This window comes from Chionomys nivalis, chromosome 4, assembly GCF_950005125.1.
Source record: "Chionomys nivalis chromosome 4, mChiNiv1.1, whole genome shotgun sequence".
Classification (NCBI taxonomy): Eukaryota; Metazoa; Chordata; class Mammalia; order Rodentia; family Cricetidae; genus Chionomys; species Chionomys nivalis.
The window spans coordinates 58,932,654-58,953,665 of NC_080089.1; the positions used below are offsets into that span (position 1 = coordinate 58,932,654).

Below are 21,012 nucleotides of genomic sequence, written 5' to 3' on the forward strand. Positions count from 1 at the left end.
GATTGCTTCACAGTGGAGGGAGAAGATTTGAGGCATGATTTTGAACGCTTACAATTGGCCATGGAAATGGTAGGATTTCTCCCCAAGACACGGAGACAGTGAGTTTTAAAGTTTTTATTTATTTACTATAGTTTTGTATTTCAGGTATAAAAGAAAGCATGATGTGTCTTTGAGAAATTTCTCTTAGTTATTTTAAAGACATTTTTATTCTTTGGCAATTTCATACATATATACAGTATATCTTTATCCCATCTATCTTCAGCTTTCTTCTATTCCTTTTCTTTTTTCTGTAACCTACTGAATAGATTTGTGTTGCTTGCATAAGCATGGAAGCTACCTGCAATCATATCCATGAAGAAAAAATAGACTTCTATTTTTTCTAGTCTTTATGTAAAAATACAACATTCCATGCATATTTACATGTGTGTTGCTCTATTAAAAATTTTGATCTGTGGATGTAGCTCTATGGTAGAATACTTGTTTTGTATACATAAGACTATAGACTCAATCCCTAACAGCAATATTGTCAACAAACAAACAAAAAGCAAACCAAACTAACCACAAAACCTCTATACATGTTAATATAAACAGAATGGAAACATAAAAAAATGTTAATAGGGCTGATGAAGATGCCTAATCGGATGAAATGCTTGCTGTCCAAAAATGAGAGCTAGAGTTCAGATCCTCAGAACCCACATCAGGAAAACCTGATGAGCATGATGGCCTCCCTGTGATCCCAGTGAATAGGAAACAGAGATAGGAAATCTCTGTAGCCAAGATGGAAAACATGACAAGCTCTGGTTCAGCAATAGACTTGACCTCAATATATGCCTCAAGGTGCAGAGAAATAAGAAAGGACATCTGTGAACTGGAGTGATGGCTCAGAGGTTAATAACATTGGCTGTTCCCCTAGATGAGCTGGTTCAATTTCTAATACCCATAGATAGGGCTCCTCACCATCATTTGTAACTCCAGTTCCAGGGGATCTACTGCCCTCTTTTGGCCTTTGCAGGCAACACATGAATGTTGCATAGACATTCTTGTAAAATACCCATACACATAAAATAATAAAAAGTTGAAATTAAAATTTAGATAAAAGATAGCTGATGTTTTACTTGGGCCTCTACATGCATTCACTCATATGCATGTACCCTCTATGTGCTCACCCTCATACATGCATTAACAGATCAACAACATACATAAACCAAAAACATTTGTTTTAGAAAATGAAGTAATTTATGTTTCAGCAAACTAAAATTAAAGATACAACCTTGTCTCTTCCCAGAGGAATGTTTTTGTTGTTGTTGTTGTTTTAGACACATGGTTTCTCCGTGTAGTCCTGGTTGAACTGAGCTCACTCTGTATATCAGGCTGGCCACAATCTCACAGAGATCCACCTGCCTCTACCTCCTGAGTACTGGGATTAAAGGTGTGCACCACCACCATCTGACTGCCATAGGAATATTTTTTTCTTTTCCTTTCCTTTATTTTCCTTTCTTTTTTTTCCTTTTCTTTTCTTTTTCTATCCTTCCTTCTTCCCTCCCTTCTTTCCTCCTTCCCTCCTTCCCTTCCTTCCTTCCTTTTTTGTTTTTCGGGACAGGGTTTCTTTGTGTAGCCTTAGCTGTTCTGGAACTCACTCTGTAGACCAGGCTGGCCTTGAACTCAGAAATTCGCCTGCCTCCGCCTCTGAGTGCTGGGATTAAAGAAGTGCACAACCACCGCCCAGCAGGAATATTTTTTCATAACTTTTATCTGTTCAGTTTTGGAGGCAGGGTCTTGATATCATGTATTGTTCAGACTGTTGTAAGGGCCTGCCTTAGCTTCTGAAGTAACTCAAACTACGAACACACACTTTTTTTTTTCCTTTCCTCTTTCCTTTTTCTTTTCTTTTTTTTGTATTTTTTAATTAATTAATTAATTAATTTATTAAAGATTTCTGCCTTCTCCCCACCACCACCTCCCATTTCCCTCCCCCTCCCCCATTAAGTCCCCCTCCCTCATCATCCCTAAGAGTAATCCGGGTTCCCTGCCCTGTGGGAAGTCCAAGGACTACCCACCTCCTTCCAGGTCTAGTAAGGTGAGCATCCAAACTGCCTAGGCTCCCACAAAGCCAGTACGTGCAGTAGGATCAAAAACCCATTGCCATTGTTCTTGAGTTCTCAGTAGTCCTCATTGTCCATTATGTTCAGCAAGTCCGGTTTTATCCCATGCTTTTTCAGACCCAGGCCAGCTGGCCTTGGTGAGTTCCTGATAGAACATCCCCATTGTCTCAGTGTGTGGGTGCACCCCTCGCGGTCCTGAGTTCCTTGCTCGTGCTCTGTCTCCTGCTCTTGATTTGGACCTTGAGATTTCAGTCCGGTGCTCCAATATGGGTCTTTGTCTCTGTCTCCTTTCATTGCCTAAATGTTTTTCTTTGGGTTCACCTTCTTAATTAGCTTCTCTAGGATCACGCATAATAGGCTCAACGTCCCCTATTCATGGCTAGAAACCAAATATGAGTGAGTACATCCCATGTTCCTCTTTTTGGGTCTGGCTCACCTCACTCAGGATAGTGTTTTCTATTTCCGTCCATTTGAACACACACTTTTGAATCTAGCTGTTTTTATAATTGTTTTTGAAGTGCCTGTGGGATTCATGTTGAAGATATGCCATATTTGGTTGTGTAATGAGTGAATAATCTCTTGAGTCATGAGTTTCTATAAGGAGAATATTAGCCTGACCTGTTTTTCTGTGTATTGGTATGCTTCTTTTATTATAAAATTCTCTTCTGGATTCCTTTTATGAGAAGTTAGTTAAAACCAAACAATACAATCTATAAATGTGCAAACATGCTTACTGCAATACACGGAAGGTCAATATAGGAGAAAACCTCCCCGGTTTCTGTTATCTCTTCCCTCAGGGTCACGTACGTACTGCATGTGATCCTGAGTGGATGACATATAAGCTGAATGAAGTATGAGAATATGTCCTCAGTAAGTTACCTTAATGCTAAAAGCTGAATTCTGGCTTGGTAGTGGTGGCACGTGCCTTTAATCCTAGCACACAGGAAGCAAAGGTAGGTGGATCTCTTGAGTTCAAGGCCAGCCTGGTCACCAGATTGAGTTCCAGGACAGCCAAGGCAATACAGAGAAAAAGCAAAACAACAACAAAAAAAGATGAATTCTGAAATGATCTGAAATTTAAAATATCTTGAATATTGACACAATGCTCAAACTTCTTCAGACTTTGGAGCATTTGGGATTTTTAGATTAGGAGTACAAAACAAAGTCATGGACCTACAGTCTGAGAAATTCCAAACCTCAAACATTTCTTGTTATGATAATTTTGAATGAAGTGTACTCTCTATATTAAATACCAGTGAAATGGAAGTTTTGGCAATATAGTGCTTATTTTTTATGTGTTAAAACGATTATTCGGTATGACAGGATCCCATATTGTAAACTTTAGGAAGCAGTAAATTTTAGTGTGAGCCTTCCCTGTCTTTTATCTTCTTTTCAGATATTCCTTCACAGAAAAAAGTTTAACTCTATGGATCATATTTCTAATTTTTTATTGCATAGTACTTTGAACATTAAATAATTTTCCATCTGAAATTATTTTTATCTTTTTTCCACTCATTCAGAAAGTTGTGTTGTTTTGGATAGAGAATATATTGTGTGTACTGCTACTTCCCTTTCTTGTGCCCCCAGTTATCTCAGCTAATAAATAGTAGCATTCTTTTTTATTTCCTATGATATGCTTTAAAATTGTTTTCCATAACTGTGTAGCAATCCTTAAATTTTGGCAGTGTTGAAAGTTTTTTTTTTATTTTTATTTTTTTATAATAGATAGGCATATGCTATGTAGCTCAGGCCTACCTTGGACTCTCTGATCTTCCTTTCTTAGACTAATGAGTGCTGGAGTTTGGCACCATACACAACAAAATCTGTTTTAAGAACTGTTGATGTCCTGCCTTTATTAAATGAAAAAATTTGTCCGTTATGCTGTTTCTGCATTCTATATTTTAAGATGCCTACTTTTTAGTTATTTGTGTTATCTTCTGATGTAAAATTATAAACATTTTAAGACTCAAGATTCCAACTGGCATGGTAGCATAGACTTTTAATCTCAGCGTACTGGAGTCAGAGAGAGGTTGATCTCTGTGAGTTTCAGGCCAGCCTCGTCTACATAGTCACTTCCAGGACAAAGAGGGTAATATAGAGAGACTCCGTTCTCAAAAAACAGACAGAAAAAAAATCATGACTCCTGTTTATATTTTAAAAACTTTTAAATCCTGACTTATCATATTAGGTTATTTTTAAGGTATTATTGGTTAAGAGTTGTATGACATATTTTTGAGAACATTAATGTGCCAATTTTTGAAACAGATATGAAAAGTGGATCATACATTTGTGTTAATTTTTGACTTCTAGATTTTATGATGTTTAAGAGATTCTGAGTTTATTTTTTATATCTTAGAATACTTTTATGAATTATTCCTTTGGGATTGACTTGTATTTTCTAATTTTAAATTACTTGAAAAATAACACTTAAATTATTTAACACTTAAATTACTTAAAAATATACTTTAAGTATATTTGGTTCTGGGCTGGAGAGATGGCTCAGCGGTTAACAGTATTGCCTGCTCTTCCAAAGGTTCTGAGTTCAATTCCCAGCAACCACATGGGTGGCTCATAACCATCTGTAATGAGGTCTGGTGTCCTCTTCTGGCCTGCAGGAATATATGCAGACAGAATATTGTGTACATAATAAATAAATAAATATTTTAAAAAGTATATTTGGTTCTGAAGAACTATATTTATTTTAATTAGAATATTTTCTAATTTTGCAAAGTTAAATTTCAACTATTACAAAATTTTAATTATAATTTAATTATAAATATTTAATGTAAATTTAAGAAGACACATGAATAAGTTTTAATAATAGGTTAGATTTATTCTAAGGGAGTAGTAAGTTAATAGGCATATGGATACGTGCATTTAGGATATTTAAAAATATTTTATTTTTAATCACATGTATATGTCTATGTGTGGGTTTGTACTCATGAGTGCAGTGTTCATGGAGGCCAGAAGAGGGCGACTGATGCCCTGGAGCTGGAGTTGCAGGCTTTTGTTAGACATCTGGCCATGTGATGTGAGTGCTGGAACTGAATTTGTGTCTTCTTCAAGAGTAGTTGTCAGTCTTAACTGATGAACTAGCCATCTTTCCAGCCCCTCTTGAGGGCTTTAAAAAGGTGTGTGTACACATTCATTTATGTGTATGCTTCTTTGTGAGTACAAGTGCACATGTTTGCGTGGGTGGGTGTGCAAGGAGACTAGAAGAGGGTATTTGGATCCTTGGTACCTGGAGTTATGGGCATTTGAAGGAAGCCTGGCTTGTTATGTGGGTGCTCTGTTTCACTCAGATTCTCATGATTCTACAACAACCACTTAATAACCACTGAAGTAGTAAAATGTTCCACTGTGTTAAATGTCTGAAATAGCAGATAAGTTAGGGCATGATTTTTTTTCTCAGTTAAGTGGAAGTAGTTCTTAGTAACTTCTGAGGCATATGAAGTTGAAGCAGATGTTAAATGATAGTAAATACAAATAGTAAAGTGCCGACAAGGAGTTTGAGTTAGTATTTCAGTAAACTTTTTTGTAAAGAGAAAGAGAACATGTTGAATATAGGGTGATTTATTTAAAAGAAGAGAAATAAACAGTATTTTGATTTAAAAAAAGTTCTTCAAGATCCAGGTAAGAAGTAGGAAATGAAGACATTACAACTCCTGAATCAACTGGAGTTGATGGGATATAGTGTACAAGTGGAGAGTTAGTTTTTAAATTTGTTTTGTTTTATGCCATATGTTACATGTTAATAATTTATTAACTGACATAGTTAATCGTTAAAGTTTAGTTAAAATTACCATTTTTTTGTGAAGATGAAAATACTTCATAATTTGTACTGGGGAATTTGTTTTGGATTTGGAGTAAAATGAGCTTTGATAATGTATTTAGCAAACTTTAATCTGTGCTTTTATTTTCATAGGATTTTCTCTCTGCTCTCAGCAATACTACATTTGGGTAATATCTCCTATAAAAAGAAGACCTATCGGGATGACTCTATTGACATCTGTAATCCTGAAGTACTGCCTATTGTCTCAGAATTATTAGAAGTGAGTCATTCATTCTCGGTTTTTATTTTAGATAATTGGTAACTTCTTATTTTTAATTTATATGTCCTTTATACTTATAAATGGGTATACTTGGTTAAAATGATTTCATTTGATACTATTTTAAGATAGTGTTTTCAGAAGTTGAAATTCCTCCTGGATTCCTGCCTTACTTTACTTGTGAGTGTGCCAAGATCATTAGGTCTAATGTTTTCTCCCTTGCCTTCACTTTCCCTTAACACATGTATTCCTTCAGTTTGTTGACAAGGATGAATATTTCCACTCTAGGTTGTTTAGGGGTTATGTTAATGTTGCTCTTTCTAACTTAAGGTTTCTCCTTCCTTCTCTCCCTTCCTTCCCCCTCCCTCATCCCCTGTTTCCTTCCTTCCTTTCTTTCCTGAAACAGGATTTGTCGGGTTTTTTTGTTTTGTTTTGTTTTTGTTTTTTGAGACAGGGTTTCTCTGTAGCTTTGGAGCCTGTCCTTGAACTAGCTCTTGTAAATCAGGCTGGCCCCGAACTCACAGAGACCCGCCTGCCCCTGCCTCCCAAGTGCTGGGATTAAAGGCGTGTGCCACCACTGCCAGGCCACCAGACTCTGTTCTATTGCTCCTCCCAAAGTGATAGTGTGTCTTCACTTTTTGTGCTGAATGGGTTTTGACAAATGGATGAAGTCATGTGTTCACGGTTACAGTCTTATACAGAACTCTTACACTGCTCTAAAACAACTCTTCACCCTAATTTTCATTTTCACATGCAATATAATTGTAATTATAGAGTTAATTTTATTTCTAGATGAACTTACTTTACTTGGTAGCATGCGTTTGAGATGCATCCTTTTAAGCCAAGTATAGTGCCTCATGTCTTTAGTTCCAACACTTTGGAGGCAGAGGCAGGCAGGTCTCAGTGAATTTAACCACATGATGTCTCACAATCATCTATAATGACTCTCTTCTGATGTGTAGGTATACATGCAGTCAGAATTCCTTATACATAATAAATAAATAAATAAATAAATAAATAAATAAATAAAGCCTAAACTAATTCATTGTATGTAGAACCATTTACTTCTCTTTGGCATAATTTAGGTGAGATTTTACAGAAAAAGTTATTTCCCAGTATGTGTCCATTATAAAGCTATAGTGCCAGTTGAGAGCATTGGATAACCTCTTTTTCATATCTCTAACTGCAGTGATTATTTTTTCTTTATATATGACTGATCATTGTTTATTAACCTCAATAGAATGATATTATGACAGAATAAGATGGAATAAATTTCTACAAGATGTAGATCATTGTATCCGAAGATTGTAATTTTTTCCTTTGTTTCTTTTTTTGGTTTTTTTTTTTTGAGACAGGGTTTCTCTGTAGCTCTGGAGCCTGTCCTGGAAGTAGCTCTTGTAGACCTGCTGGCCTCGAACTCACAGAGATCTGCCTGCTTCTGCCTCCCACGCGCTGGGATTAAAGGCGTGCGCCACCACCGCCCAGCTCTGAAGATTATAATTTTGAAGGTCATAGACTAGATTTCAATCAGGCATTTCAGATATTTTAATCAAACATTTAGTATTATGATAAATTAGGACATTGTCCCTGGAGTCCTATTTTAAACTCAGACATAAATAACAGGGATTCTAATCTTAGTTAGTATTCCTTTGTCAGAGGTTAGTTAAGAGAGGTTCAGGGAAATTAAAAGAGAAATTCAGGGATTTGGATTGTCTCAGCTGTTAAAGTGTCTGTTTTATCTGAGTTTGGATCCACACACTCAAATAAAAACTGGTCTTGTGCATCTGTAATTCAATTACTGGGAGGGGAGAGTGAGAGAGGGATGTCAGGAAAGGCAATACCCTGAGCTTACTGGTCAGTCAGTATAGCCAGTCAGTGAGGTCTGGTTCCCTTGAGAGACCCTGCCTGAAAAAGTAAGGTGGAATCAGGCATGGTGACCTTGCCTTAAGTCCCAGTAGTCAGAAGTAAGAGGCAGATTGATATCTATGAGTTCAAGGTCAGCTTGGTCTACACTGTCAGTTTTAGGACAACCAGGGCTACACAGAGAGATCTTGTTTTAGAAAACAAAAGATCTACAGAAATAAACAAATACCTGACATTGAGTCCTGCTTTTCACAGTGCCTATATACATGCACACACACATACACAGAGCACACATACAGATGCATATAACAGTTTTATTTGCATTGAAAATCCTTTTATGTGTATTTTATGTGTTTTGCTTACATGTATGTATGTATGTATGTATGTATGTCAGTATGTCAGTCAGTCATGTGTGTACCTGGTGCCCATGAAGGTTACAAGAGGATGTAACTTTCTCTGGAACTGGAATTACATATGGGTGTTCAGAATTGAAGCAAGGTCCTCTGCAAGAGCAAGTGTTTTTAACCATAGAGCCATTTATTAGTCTCCATTTTTTTCTTTTGAAAAGAAAATAATTCAGTCAGGTGTTGATGGTGTATGCCTGGAACCTCAGTACTCACAAGGTTGAGGAGAAGGTTCACCTTGAGTTTGAAGCCAGCCTGGGCTACAGAGTGAAACCATGTTACAAATAAATATAATATTGTTTACTTCTGGGATGGGAGTAAAAGCAAAGTAGTACCTTGAATTGCAAGTTTAATATGCATGTATAAAAATAAATGTAGAACAAAAGTATTCTTCAGGAGTCTTAGATTCCAGGAGTGCTTTCATCCTTTGTCCATGGCCTTATCTTTAGATTGTAAAGTCTAGAGAACGAGTGTGCCAGATTTAGATTCATGTCTCTATTCCCAGATGTGTGTGTGAGACGCTGGTGAGAACCTATGACCTTTCATATGCTAGGCAAGCTCTCTAGAGTTAAACTTTCCACTTGGAAGCATACTTTGAAAATAAGCCATTTGTTGCTTTTTTTCTTCTATTTTAGGTGGAGGAATTATTGTCATTTGTATGCTTAAATTCCACTTTAGCCATTATTAAGATTCTGTATGTTTCTTTGAATTTCTTTATATTTACTCTATATTCCTTTCATTAAAATTTTCTCTAGTTAGCTTTTCAGTGTAATAATTGAGTCTCTGTCATAAATCTTGCATATTGAATTTACCTTTCTACTTTATAGGTTAAAGAAGAGATGCTTTTTGAAGCATTAGTTACAAGGAAGACGGTGACAGTGGGAGAAAAACTTATTTTACCATATAAGCTGGCAGAGGTATGGTTTTCTGGGGTATCAGTATTTTGAATACTTTTGAATATAGGGTTTGTAGGTTTTTTTCTTTTTCTTTTCCCTTTTTTATGTAATGAAAATGACATTAGGCAAAAGGTATTAATTAGCGTACTTTTGAGGAAAAAAACAACTTTTCTGTAGATTTGGAAACTTAAAATTCAGTGTGTTTTTTTAATCTGGCTGTCTGTCTATTTTAATATGAAAATATAGCCATGCGCACGCCTTTAATCGTAGCACTCAGGAGGCAGAGGCAGGCAGATCTCTGAGTTTGAGGCCAGCCTGGTCTACAGAACCAGATCCAGGATAGCTAGGGTTGGTGCATAGAGAAACCCTGTATTGAACTCCCCTCTCCAATTAAAATATAACAAAATAAAATATAATAAGATAAAACAAAATTATCACTTCGAAGTTCCACACAACAAGCCAGCAGAAGGAAAAGAACCCAAGAGAAGGCATAGAAGTCAAAGACTCATTTGTTTGCATACTCAAGAATCCCAGAAAAACACCAAGCTAAAAGCCATGGAGAACCTGGTGTAGACCTGTGCAAGCCCGATGAGTGCTGTTTCAGTCTCTGTGAATTCATATGAGTTTTACTCACTTTTATTTAGAGGGCCTTGTTGTCTTGGTGTTTTCTTTCTTTTTTTTTTTTTTTTTTGGTTTTTCGAGACAGGGTTTCTCTGTGGTTTTGTAGACCAGGCTGGTCTCGAACTCACAGAGATTGCCTGCCTCTGCCTCCCAAGTGCTGGGATTAAAGGCGTGCGCCACCACTGCCCGGCTTGTGTCACCACTGCCCGGCAGTCTTGGTGTTTTCCATCCCCTCTGACTCTTACACTCTTTCTACCTCCTCTTCCAAGTGGTTTCCTGAGCTTGAGAGGAGGATTTGATGGAGATATCCTATTTAGGGCTGGGTGTTCCAAGGCGTCTCATTCTACTTAATGTTTGGCTGTGAGTTTCTTTGTTTATATTTGCTGCTGGAGGAAGCTCTGATGATGGCTGAACAAGGTACTGATCAATAAGTATAACAGAATATCATTAGGAGTCACTTTCTCAGTTTGGTTTTTGTTGTTTTGGTTTTTGAAACAGGGTGTCTTTGTGTCCTGGAACTTGTTTCGTAAACCAGGCTTGCCTTGAATTCATAGAGATCTGCCTGTCTCTGTCTCCTGAGTGCTGGGATTAAAGGCGTGAGTCATAACTGTCCACCTTGTTTGTTTATTTTAGATCAGTGTATTTGATTTTACCCTAGGTTCCTGGACACTCTGCCCTCTGATTCTTGGTCGCCCAAGTAGGGTCAGGTATGGGTTCTATCTTGTAGAGTGGGCGTTAAGTCAAATTATATATTGGTTGGTTTCTTCCACAAGCTTTGTGCCACCATTTCTGTATCATATCTTGCAGGCACGATAATATTGTAGATCAATGGGTTTGTAGCTGACTTGGTGTTTACATTGCTATTTTGGTAATGTGCAGGTTACCTTCTTGTACCAGAAACTCAGTGTGGTTTTAAATAGTAGGCTTTCATTTTTCTTCAAGGATCTTTAAAAAAAAAACACCTATAAATTTGTATGGGTGTTTTGTGTGCGTGTATATTTTGTACCATATGTATATAGATACCATGGAGGCAAGAGTTAGAGACACTTTTGAGCTGCCATGTGGGTACACAGTGTATAGAAGGATTATTCCACAACATTTTTTGTCTAAATAAAAAGGAAGGTTTTTTTTAACTTTAAATAATAAAATTATATATAATAAAACAGTTATCAAGTAAAAATTAGATCAAGGGGATACAAATTGGAAAAGAAGAAGTCAAACTCTCACTGTTTGCTGATGATATGATAGTTTACATAAGTGATCCCAAAAGTTCTACCAAAGAACTTCCCTAGCTCATAAACACTTTCAGCAATGTAGCAGGATACAAGATTAACTCAAAAAAATCAGTAGCCCTCCTATACACAGATGATAAAAGGACTGGGGAAGAAATCAGAGAATCAACACCCTTCACAATAGCCACTAATAGCATAAAATATCTCAGAGTAACTCTAACCAAACAAGTGGAAGACTTGTATGAGAAGAACTTTAAATCTTTGAAGAAAGAAATTGAAGAAGACACCAGAAAGTGGAAAGATCTCCCATGCTCTTGGGTAGGCAGAATTAACAGTGTAAAAATGGCAATCTTACCAAAAGCAATCTAATTGGGATATGAAACCACTGTTAAAATAGTCTGTGAGGCTGGACCATCTTAGCCAACAGCCGTGAGGCTATTTTGGATGCGGAATTTGGAGGAGACCATAACAGGCATTTTGAAATGCTGGATCACCTGGGCCATCCATTTTTATTGGTGTCTTGTGTCCTTGTTCTGAGAGCACATAAACTTTTAAGATTTATTTATATATTAAGTATGTAGTGTTCTTTTTGCATCCATGCCTGCAGGCCAGAATCAAGCACCAGATTTCTTTACAGATAGTTGTGAGCCACCATGTGGTTTTTGGGAGTTAAACTCAGGACTTTTAGAAGAGCAGGCAATGCTCATAACCTCTGAGCCATCTCTCCAGCCCCAAATACATAAACTTTTAAAAGTAGCATACAAGTATGGAATATGTGGTGTGCCCAAGTCAGTTAAAGGTTTTTTGTTTGTTTGTTTTTTTAACAAGTAAAATCTATATGTTATGTGTCTTGTAGTTTTGTTTCTTTATGTTTGAAGTCAGAATTTTCACCAGCTCTTCCCTGATCAAACCTGGTTCATGTTAATCTGTAACAATTCCATAGCTTTTCATGTCCTATAGAAATAAAAGCATGACCTCTCTGAATCTGAATGCGTAAAAAGGGGAGGGAGAGACAGGAATCAAATAATTCCAAGATAACTCTAAAAGATTATTTCAAGATTATTCTTTATTGTAAAGGGAAAAACTCACAACTGGAATGGGAAGTCCAACCTCAAGGCGTGGAATGCCGGAACAAGAGAGTTGAGAGCTGGGCAGGCCTGTGGTTTTCTCTGTGTACCCAAAAGCTCATGCTCCAACCTGGTCCGACTCTTTGTTTTTTTTTTTGTTATTTTATTTTATTTTTTTGGTTTTTTTCGAGACAGGGTTTCTCTGTAGCTTTGGTGCCTGTCCCGGAACTAGCTCTTCTAGACCAGGCTGGCCTTGAACTCACAGAGATCTGCCTGCCTCTGCCTCAGAGTGCTGGAATTGAAGGCGTACACCACCACCGCCCGGCTCTGGTCCAGACTCTTAAAGGTCTTTGGCTGCAGGAGGTTCCCCATCACCTCTCCCCCAAAGTAACCTATCTTTTGACTTCCATTTTGAAGTGAAGACATTTTAAAAATGTATAAAAATATATAGGTTGGTTTAATCCAGCAGTTTTTATAATACAGTTTTTATAATGTGTCTTAGCAGCTGTTGCACCTTCATTAGTGAACAGACTTTTTTTCCTGATGCCAGTTCCCAAATAACTGACAGAGAGACTTCATATTAATTATAAATGGTTGACCTGTAGCTTGGGTTTTTTACTTACTAGTTCTACCAACTTAAATTATTTATTACATTTCTATTAATTTACATTCTGCCATGTGGTGTTGCCTCTCTGTTATCTTAGAGCATGCTATTTCTTGTCATTTGCAGTTTATTTCTTAAGTACCATTAAGAGAGTATTAGATAAAAGGTCTCCAATTCCTTTTAAGGAGGGTTTTCTAATTAAACCAAATCCATCTAGTATCTTTCTTTAGAACAATTAAAAAATCAGCTAAGGAATGCAAGATAGCTAAAAAGGTGCAAGTACTTACTGCCAGGAAGCGATATGTTCTCAGATAAATAAATCTTTAAAAATCAGCAGTGGTATACCAACCTGGAAACTCATGATCTCTTAATAATAAATGCCTAGAGTACAGGCCTTTACACCATGCCTGACTTGGAACTATTTATTTATTTATTTATTTTGAGACAGAGTTTCTCCGTAGCTTTTTGGTTGGAACATTTTTTTTAATTATTGAAATTCATAAGTTCATCTCTTTTGTGTTATGTGTTATATTATATCTCTACTTTATAGATATCTAAACTGTAGCCTAGTAATTCAAGTGTCTTGTGTGGTCCATACAGCTAGAATGAGTTCAGAAACAGAAATTGACTGGTAGTCTTCTCTTATTTCCTCACCACTTGAAAACAGAGATGTTAATATAAACAGTAAAACATTATTAGCATTTATATTCTTTTATGTGATAGGACTCAATTATTTTAAAATAAATTTTGTAAACTAAAGTGTTTTTCTTTCCCTCTCTTTTGGAGAGAGTTTGACTTTGTGATTCATGCTGGCCTCGAACTTATGATAGTATGCCTGCTTTAGTTTCTTGAGTGCTGGAATTTACTGTTTTCTAAATGGGAATTTTCTTTAATTTATATCCTCTCCCACCTCTTGTTTTCGTGTATACCCAATTTTGATACCTGGAATCTTTCAAAATTACTTTCATTTTATTTTATTTCTTGGATTCTATCAAGAAAATAATGAAGTGAAATAAAATATAAATTCCATAATTGCCTAATTAAAAGATTGCTACTATTTTCTTTCTTTTTTTTTTTTGTTTTTTGTTTTTTTGACACAGGGTGTCTCAGTAGTTTTGGAGCCTGTCCTGCAACTCGCTCTGTAGACCAGCCTGGCCTCGAACTCACAGAGATCTGCCTGCCGAGTGCTGGGATTGTGCGCCACCACTGCCTGGCTTGTTACTATTTCCTTGAATGAAACTGTTATATAGTACTGTGAATGACAAACTGAAGATAGCTAGTATAATGTCTATATTCTAAGAGTGAAAGAAGGATTCTACAAATTATAATGTCCTCTTTTGCTGTCAGGTTTCTTAACCTAGACTATTTTCTCCAATTATAACAGGTATAGTTATTTGTTTTCAGGCTTCCCATTTTGTTTGGGAGAAAACATGCCCCCATAGACAGTAAAAAAAAATGCTTTGAATTGAGTGATTCATATATAGTTTTTGTTTCATGGAAATTTTTTCTAGATTCCTGAGTTGGACTAAATTAGAGTAAATACAGAAAACTTCAATTATAGGCTATTTAAATCGACAATCTAGTTTTCTAATTCAGAATAGGTTTTCCTTCTGAAATGAAAGCAAAAACATTCTTTGTTATTGTATCTTAGTGAAATTACCATTCCACTTTGCAATCTTAATTCAGTTTACATTCATAATTCTCTTTGTGTTTTATAGGCTGTGACAGTGAGAAACTCCATGGCTAAATCTTTATATAGTGCTCTGTTTGACTGGATCGTGTTTCGTATTAATCATGCACTTCTAAATAGTAAAGATTTGGAACATGATACCAAGGTAAGGACCTATTGTATTATATTTTACCAGAAAACTGTTCAATAAACTGGTGAGTACTTGAATTTTTTTTTTTTTTTTTTTTTTTTTCCGAGACAGGGTTTCTCTGTGGTTTTGGAGCCTGTCCTGGAACTAGCTCTTGTAGACCAAGCTGGTCTTGAACTCACAGAGATCCGCCTGCCTCTGCCTCCCGAGTGCTGGGATTAAAGGCGTGCGCCACCACCGCCCGGCGAGTACTTAAAATTTTAAGGAATAAAATTACATAGAGTCAAATCAGCTTTACTTCTGTTACTTCCATTTTCAGGTTAACTGTTCTGTGTGTGTTTCTATACCATCGCCCTATTTATTTACATGCTAAGGACCTTTATATACAAAGTTGATCTTAAAAATAGAAATAGAATCAAACTTTGTATTGTTCCAGTTTTGTTTTTTATATAAAATTTCTTAAAATAGATCCCTATAAAATACATTTTCATATAACATTTCATAAAGTATGTCATCATATATTTTTAATAATTGTGTAATACTAGCTGGGCATGGTTGCATACACCTTTTTTTTTTTTTTTTTTTTTTGGTTTTTTGAGACAGGGTTTCTCTGTGGTTTTGGAGCCTGTCCTGGAACTAGCTCTTGTAGACCAGGCTGGTCTCGAACTCACAGAGATCCGCCTGCCTCTGCCTCCCGAGTGCTGGGGGTTACATACATCTTTAATCCCAATCCTTGGGAGACAAAGGCAAGTGTATTTCTGTGTGTTCGAGGCCAGCCCACTCATGTGGCAGAATGAGTTCTAGGACAGCTAGGACTACATGAAGAAACTTCCTTGGGGGGAACCCTGCCCCCCAAAACCTCCAAATTGTAATATTTAGTGTGATTTGTGTCTTAGATGATCTCACTACAAGTAAATATTTTTGTTTCATCCTAAACAATACTAAAATAAAGTTTTTTTTTTTTTAGACTGAGTGCTACTGTATAGCCAGGTTGTTTTGTACTTGAGATCTTTCTATGCCTGACTGATAGGTTCTTGGGGTTAGAGGTGGACTCCACCATGTTCCAGTATAGATATTCTTTTACTGACCTTTGTATATTTCTCTGTGGGATAAATTTAGCTTATTCTTCCTGGGTTTAAGGATGTTATCTCTTGCTCCCGAAAGGACTGTATACTTTTTTCATTATTTTTGTTTGTTTTTGTTTTGTTTTTTTATTTTTTTTTTTGAGTTCAATCTCTTTTTTTTTTTTTTTTTTTTGGTTTTTCGAGACAGGGTTTCTCTGTGGTTTTGGAGCCTATCCTGGAACTAGCTCTTGTAGACCAGGCTGGTCTCGAACTCACAGAGATCCACCTGCCTCTGCCTCCCAAGTGCTGGGATTAAAGGCGTGCGCCACCACCGCCCGGCCTCTTTTTTTTTTTTATTAAAAATTTCCTCCTCCTCCCCGCCTCCTTTTTCCCTCCCCTCCCCCCACTCCCCTTTTCCCACTCCCTTCCCCCTCCCTCTCCAGTCCAAAGAGCAGTCAGGGTTCCCTGCCCTGAGGGAAGTCCAAGGTTCTCCCCCCCCCCCCATCCAGGTCTAGGAAGGTGAGCATCCAAACAAGCTAGGCTCCCACAAAGCCAGTACATGCAGTAGTATCAAAACCCAGTGCCATTGTCCTTGGCTTCTCAGCAGCCCTCATTGTCTGCCATGTTCAGAGAATCCAGTTTGGTCCCATGCTTTTTCAGTCCCAGTCCAGCTGGCCTTGGTGAGCTCCCATTAGATCAGCCCTATCGTCTCAGTGGGTGGGTGCACCCCTCGTGGTCCTGACTTCCTTGCTCGTGTTCTCCCTCCTTCTGCTCCTCCTTTGGACCTTGGGAGCTCAGTCCAGTGCTCCAATGTGGGTCTTTGTCTCTATCTCCATCCATCGCCAGATGAAGGTTCTATGGTGATATGCAAGATATTCATTGGTATGGCTATAGGACCCGGCCATTTCAGGCTCCCTCTCGTCAGCTGATCAAGGACCTAGCTGGGGACATCTCTCTGGACCCCTGGGAACCCCTCTAGAGTCAAGACTCTTGCCAACCCTAAAATGGCTCCCTTAATTAAGATATATACTTCCCTGCTCCCATATCCACCCTTCCTTTATCCCAACCATCCTATTCTCCCAAGCTCTCCCCATCCTCCCCTTCTCACTTTTCTCTCCCCATCTCCCCTTTCCCCCATCCCACCCCCAGTTCCCAATTTTTGCCCAGCAATCTTATCTACTTCCAATATCCAGGAGGATAACTGTATGTTTTTCTTTGGGTTCACCTTCTTATTTAGCTTCTCTAGGATCACGAATTATAGGCTCATTGTTTTGTTTTTTAAGACGGCTTCTTTGTTGCTTTGGAGCCTGTCCTGGAACTAGCTCTTGTAGACCAGACTGTCCTCGAACTCTCAGAGTTCTGCCTGCCTCTGTCTACCAAGTGTTGGGATTAGAGGCTTGTGCCAGCACCACCTGGCAAGGACTGTATACTGGCAAGGACTGTGAGGTGTAGTTCTTTTTTCTCTCCGAACTTTTATCCATATTGTATATTATCAGTGTTTATATTTTCTAATATGAGAGAAATTATCCTTTTTTCCAATTTTTTGCCATTCGTTTTAGGAATGAAAGCCAAACACCTTGTCATGCTTTTCTTTTTTGTTTCCTTTTTTGTTGTTGTTGGTTTTTTTTTTTTTTTTTTTTTTTTTTTCCTTTCCTCGAGACAGGGTTTCTCTGTGGCTTTGGAGCCTGTCCTGGAACTAGCTCTTGTAGACCAGGCTGGTCTCGAACTCAGAGAGATTCACCTGCCTCTGCCTCTCAAGTGCTGGGATTAAAGGCGTGCGCTACTACCGCCCGGCTAGTTGTTGTTTTTTGATACAGGTTTCTCTGTGTTATTTTGGAGCTTGTCTGGTACTTGCTCTGTTGCCCAGGCTGGCCTCGAACTCATAGAAATCTACCTGCCTCTGGCTACCAAGTGCTGGGATTAAAGGCGTGCGCCACCACCGCCCGGCATGATACTGTTTTCAAAACATCTTTTTGTACACCATATTAGTTTGCTTACTGCATCTCATCACCAGTGGAGGCATTTTCTCATTTAATCAAGAATGTTATATCCCATGTTAGAATGCGATTGAGTTTGGGGTTGTGATGCATGCCTCTAATCCTAGCACTCAAGAGGCTAAAGTCGGAAGATTAGGATTTAGAGGCCAAGACCCATTTTCAGAGTTGGGGGATAGGGAAGTGAGAAAGATAGAATGGTTCATTAGGTTTTATTTTTGTTGCTGCTATAACAAAATACCCAACAAGAATAACTTAAGGACACTTTATTTTTATCACATTATGAGGGTACAGCTCTCCACCTTGGGTAAGTCATTCCAGCAAGGGCTTCAGGTGGTTGGTCACATCTTATCTGCAGAATGGAAGCAGAAAGAGATGGATTCTGGTGTTCAGCTCTCTCAGCCTGGGATACCTCCCCCATGTCCCTGTAACCCAGCCAGTGCAATAGAGCTGCCCACCCACATTAAAGGTGGATCTCCCCACCTCAGTTAAACTCTCTGGAAATGCCCTCACAGACATGGCCAAAAAGAGACCTTTCTCCTAGATTCTGTCAAGTTGTCAATGAATATTAGTAATCAAACTTGGTAACAGATATTAAAGTTGAATCTGAATGAATCATAGTAAGACATTACAAAGGTAATTCCTAGAAGTCAAATATTAAGAAAGAGAACAGTAGACATTTATGTCCTCTACTAAATAGCTAGGATCTGAGTGTTGTTGCAGAAGCGTCATGAGTTGATTTAGTGGTTTGTTCTTTTTTGGTAGGGAGGAGGCCTAAGGTGGTCCTTAATCACTTTTCAAACATCCATTCATACATTGTATCTATCTATCTGTCTGTCTGTCTGTCTGTCTGTCTGTCTGTCTATCTGTCTAGCTGTCTAGCTGTCTAGCTGTCTAGCTGTCTAGCTGTCTAGCTATCTAGCTAGCTATCTAGCTATCTAGCTAGCTATTTATCAAAGTCTCCCTATGAATCCCATGGTGTCATTGGCCTCACATTCCTTCTGCCTTTGGAGAACTTTTTTCTGTACATTTATTTTGTGTTCTTGACTATCTGGAGGTCAGAGGACAGCTTCTGGGAGTCAGTTCTCCCATTCTACTAAGTGAATTTACTACTACTCAGCTAGAATTCAGGTCTGGTTTGATATCAAGTACCTTTACCTACTGAGCTATATTGTATGCCCAGTACTGATAACAAAATTGTTTATTTGTGATTTAGATCAAAGTAAGAAGAATTGCATTATTTTTTGTCATAACCAGAAGTAACTTTATTGTGCTGATCTTTCACTTAGCTAACCTTTTTTGATTTTTCTTATACCTGTTGTTTCTTTTCCCTCATAGGACTTAAGATTTCTTGGTTTTCTCAAGATAATAGTTCACTCACCCTGTACTTTGTATATTTTGATACTGTAGTGCAGATATTATATATGTTTAAATTTGTATTATTAAAAGAAATATTTACAATGAAAAGAGCTTACTTTAGTTAATTTGCCTATTAGCTTTAAGACCCTACGATGTGAGTTTTCAGAAAATTGTAAATGTACACTCACACTGCTGTGGACGAGTTACAGTGATGGCTCCCTCCTCCTGCTCACCCTAAAAATCACATCTCAATCAGTTCTTGTCAATTAAATATTATTTTTAAAGTTGAGAAAAACCGTTAAACACTAATATCAATTATCGTATGATAGCCACTGGAACAGGAAAGTATAGTTTTCTCCTGTTGATTGCCATTTTACATGTTTTACCATCTGTTATAAGTCTGTTTTCTTAAAAAAATCCATTCAATTTCATATCCAATGATTAAGAAATATCCATGTTTTAAAAAATATTTATAACAGATTATATGGTTATCATTACATACAGATATTTCTTAATGCATGCCTGTATGTGTGCATGTATGTGGGTGTGTATGCATATGCATATATGTTCAGTGTCCACAAAGACCAGAGATATCAAATTCCCTGAAGCTGGAGTCACTGATGGTTGTCAGTCACCTGATGTGGGTGCAGGGAACTGAATGTGGGTCCTTTGCAAAAGATAGTATGTGCTCTTAATTGCTGAGCCATCTCTTTAGCTCCCACATATGTTTCTAAATTAGAATGAAGTACATTTTCCTGTTATAATGGTTTTATATGATAATTTACATAAGTGATTAACAGATTGCTGTATATTTTACTTAAATACTAGACAGCACCAGAACTGTTACAGAAAGGAGTATTTTATTACTTGTAATATGAGTAAGTTGGAGTCTTGTTTTTAAATAAGTTTTCTTTTGTTTTACAGACTTTGTCCATTGGTGTTCTTGATATTTTTGGGTTTGAAGACTATGAAAATAATAGTTTTGAGCAGTTCTGTATTAATTTTGCTAATGAACGTTTACAACACTACTTTAATCAGCATATCTTTAAATTGGAACAAGTGAGTATCTAAATATGTGTATGTTTGCCCTCCTGTCCAAACTTTTGAATCTTTGTCATAGCTGTTTTACTGCTTGCATTTTTATTCACATAGTGTGGTGGTCACATCACTCACTGTAAGGAAATGACACATCAGAGCAGAGATTTCAGCCATGTCATACTGAAGTTTCCTCTTTTTTCAGTAGTTGCCAGATGCATTTGTTAATTTGTGTTTGTTTACATGTATCTTTGAATGAAAAGATGCATGAAGGTCTTTCTGCCTTTTTTTTTTTAGGGGTATTGTATTTTTGTTGCTTTTGGGTGTGCTTACTTCTCTTTAATTTTTATTTAACTGCATTCGTATCTGATTCTTATGTGAGATCAAGGAATCTTGAGTGTGGGTACAAAAGTGTTTTCTGGTACTGAAGAGATGGTTTCGTAATTCAGAGCACTTGTTCCTCTTCCTAACAACCTGGTTTCAGTTCTGACCCCCTACATGGTGCATCACAATCATCTGTAATTCCAGTTTCAGGGGATCTAACACCCTTCTTCTAACCTCTGTGGGCACCAGGCATGTGCGTGATGCACATAAATACAGACTGGCAAAACATTCATATACCTAAAATAAATAAATCTAAATAAACCAAGAAAACCACAAAGGCTTTTTTTTTTTTTTTTTTGGTTTTCCGAGACAGGGTTTTTCTGTAGCTTTGGAGCCTGTCCTTAAACTAGCTCTTGTAGACCAGGCTGGCCTGGAACTCACAGAGATCCACCTGTCTCTGCCTCCCGAGTGCTGGGATTAAAGTCGTGATCCACCAACGCCTAGTTGACTTCTGTTATTCTTAGCTGTCTGCTAATTCAGTCTATTTAGGTGAAGAAACCATTTTAGAGACCATAATTACC

At 37.5% G+C, this 21,012-nt stretch overlaps 1 protein-coding gene across 7 annotated transcripts in view; it reads left to right on the forward strand.

Annotated features, from left to right (window-relative positions):
- Nucleotides 1-21,012, forward strand: part of Myo9a (myosin IXA) — a 197,297-nt gene that overhangs the window by 54,263 nt on the left and 122,022 nt on the right. For all 7 annotated transcript variants that reach the window (XM_057766444.1, XM_057766446.1, XM_057766445.1 and 4 more), the window contains exons 7-11: nucleotides 1-98; nucleotides 6,028-6,154; nucleotides 9,246-9,335; nucleotides 14,557-14,673; nucleotides 19,997-20,131. In XM_057766444.1, the coding sequence (XP_057622427.1) occupies nucleotides 1-98; nucleotides 6,028-6,154; nucleotides 9,246-9,335; nucleotides 14,557-14,673; nucleotides 19,997-20,131 (567 nt within the window). The remainder of the gene's footprint in view (nucleotides 99-6,027; nucleotides 6,155-9,245; nucleotides 9,336-14,556; nucleotides 14,674-19,996; nucleotides 20,132-21,012) is intronic.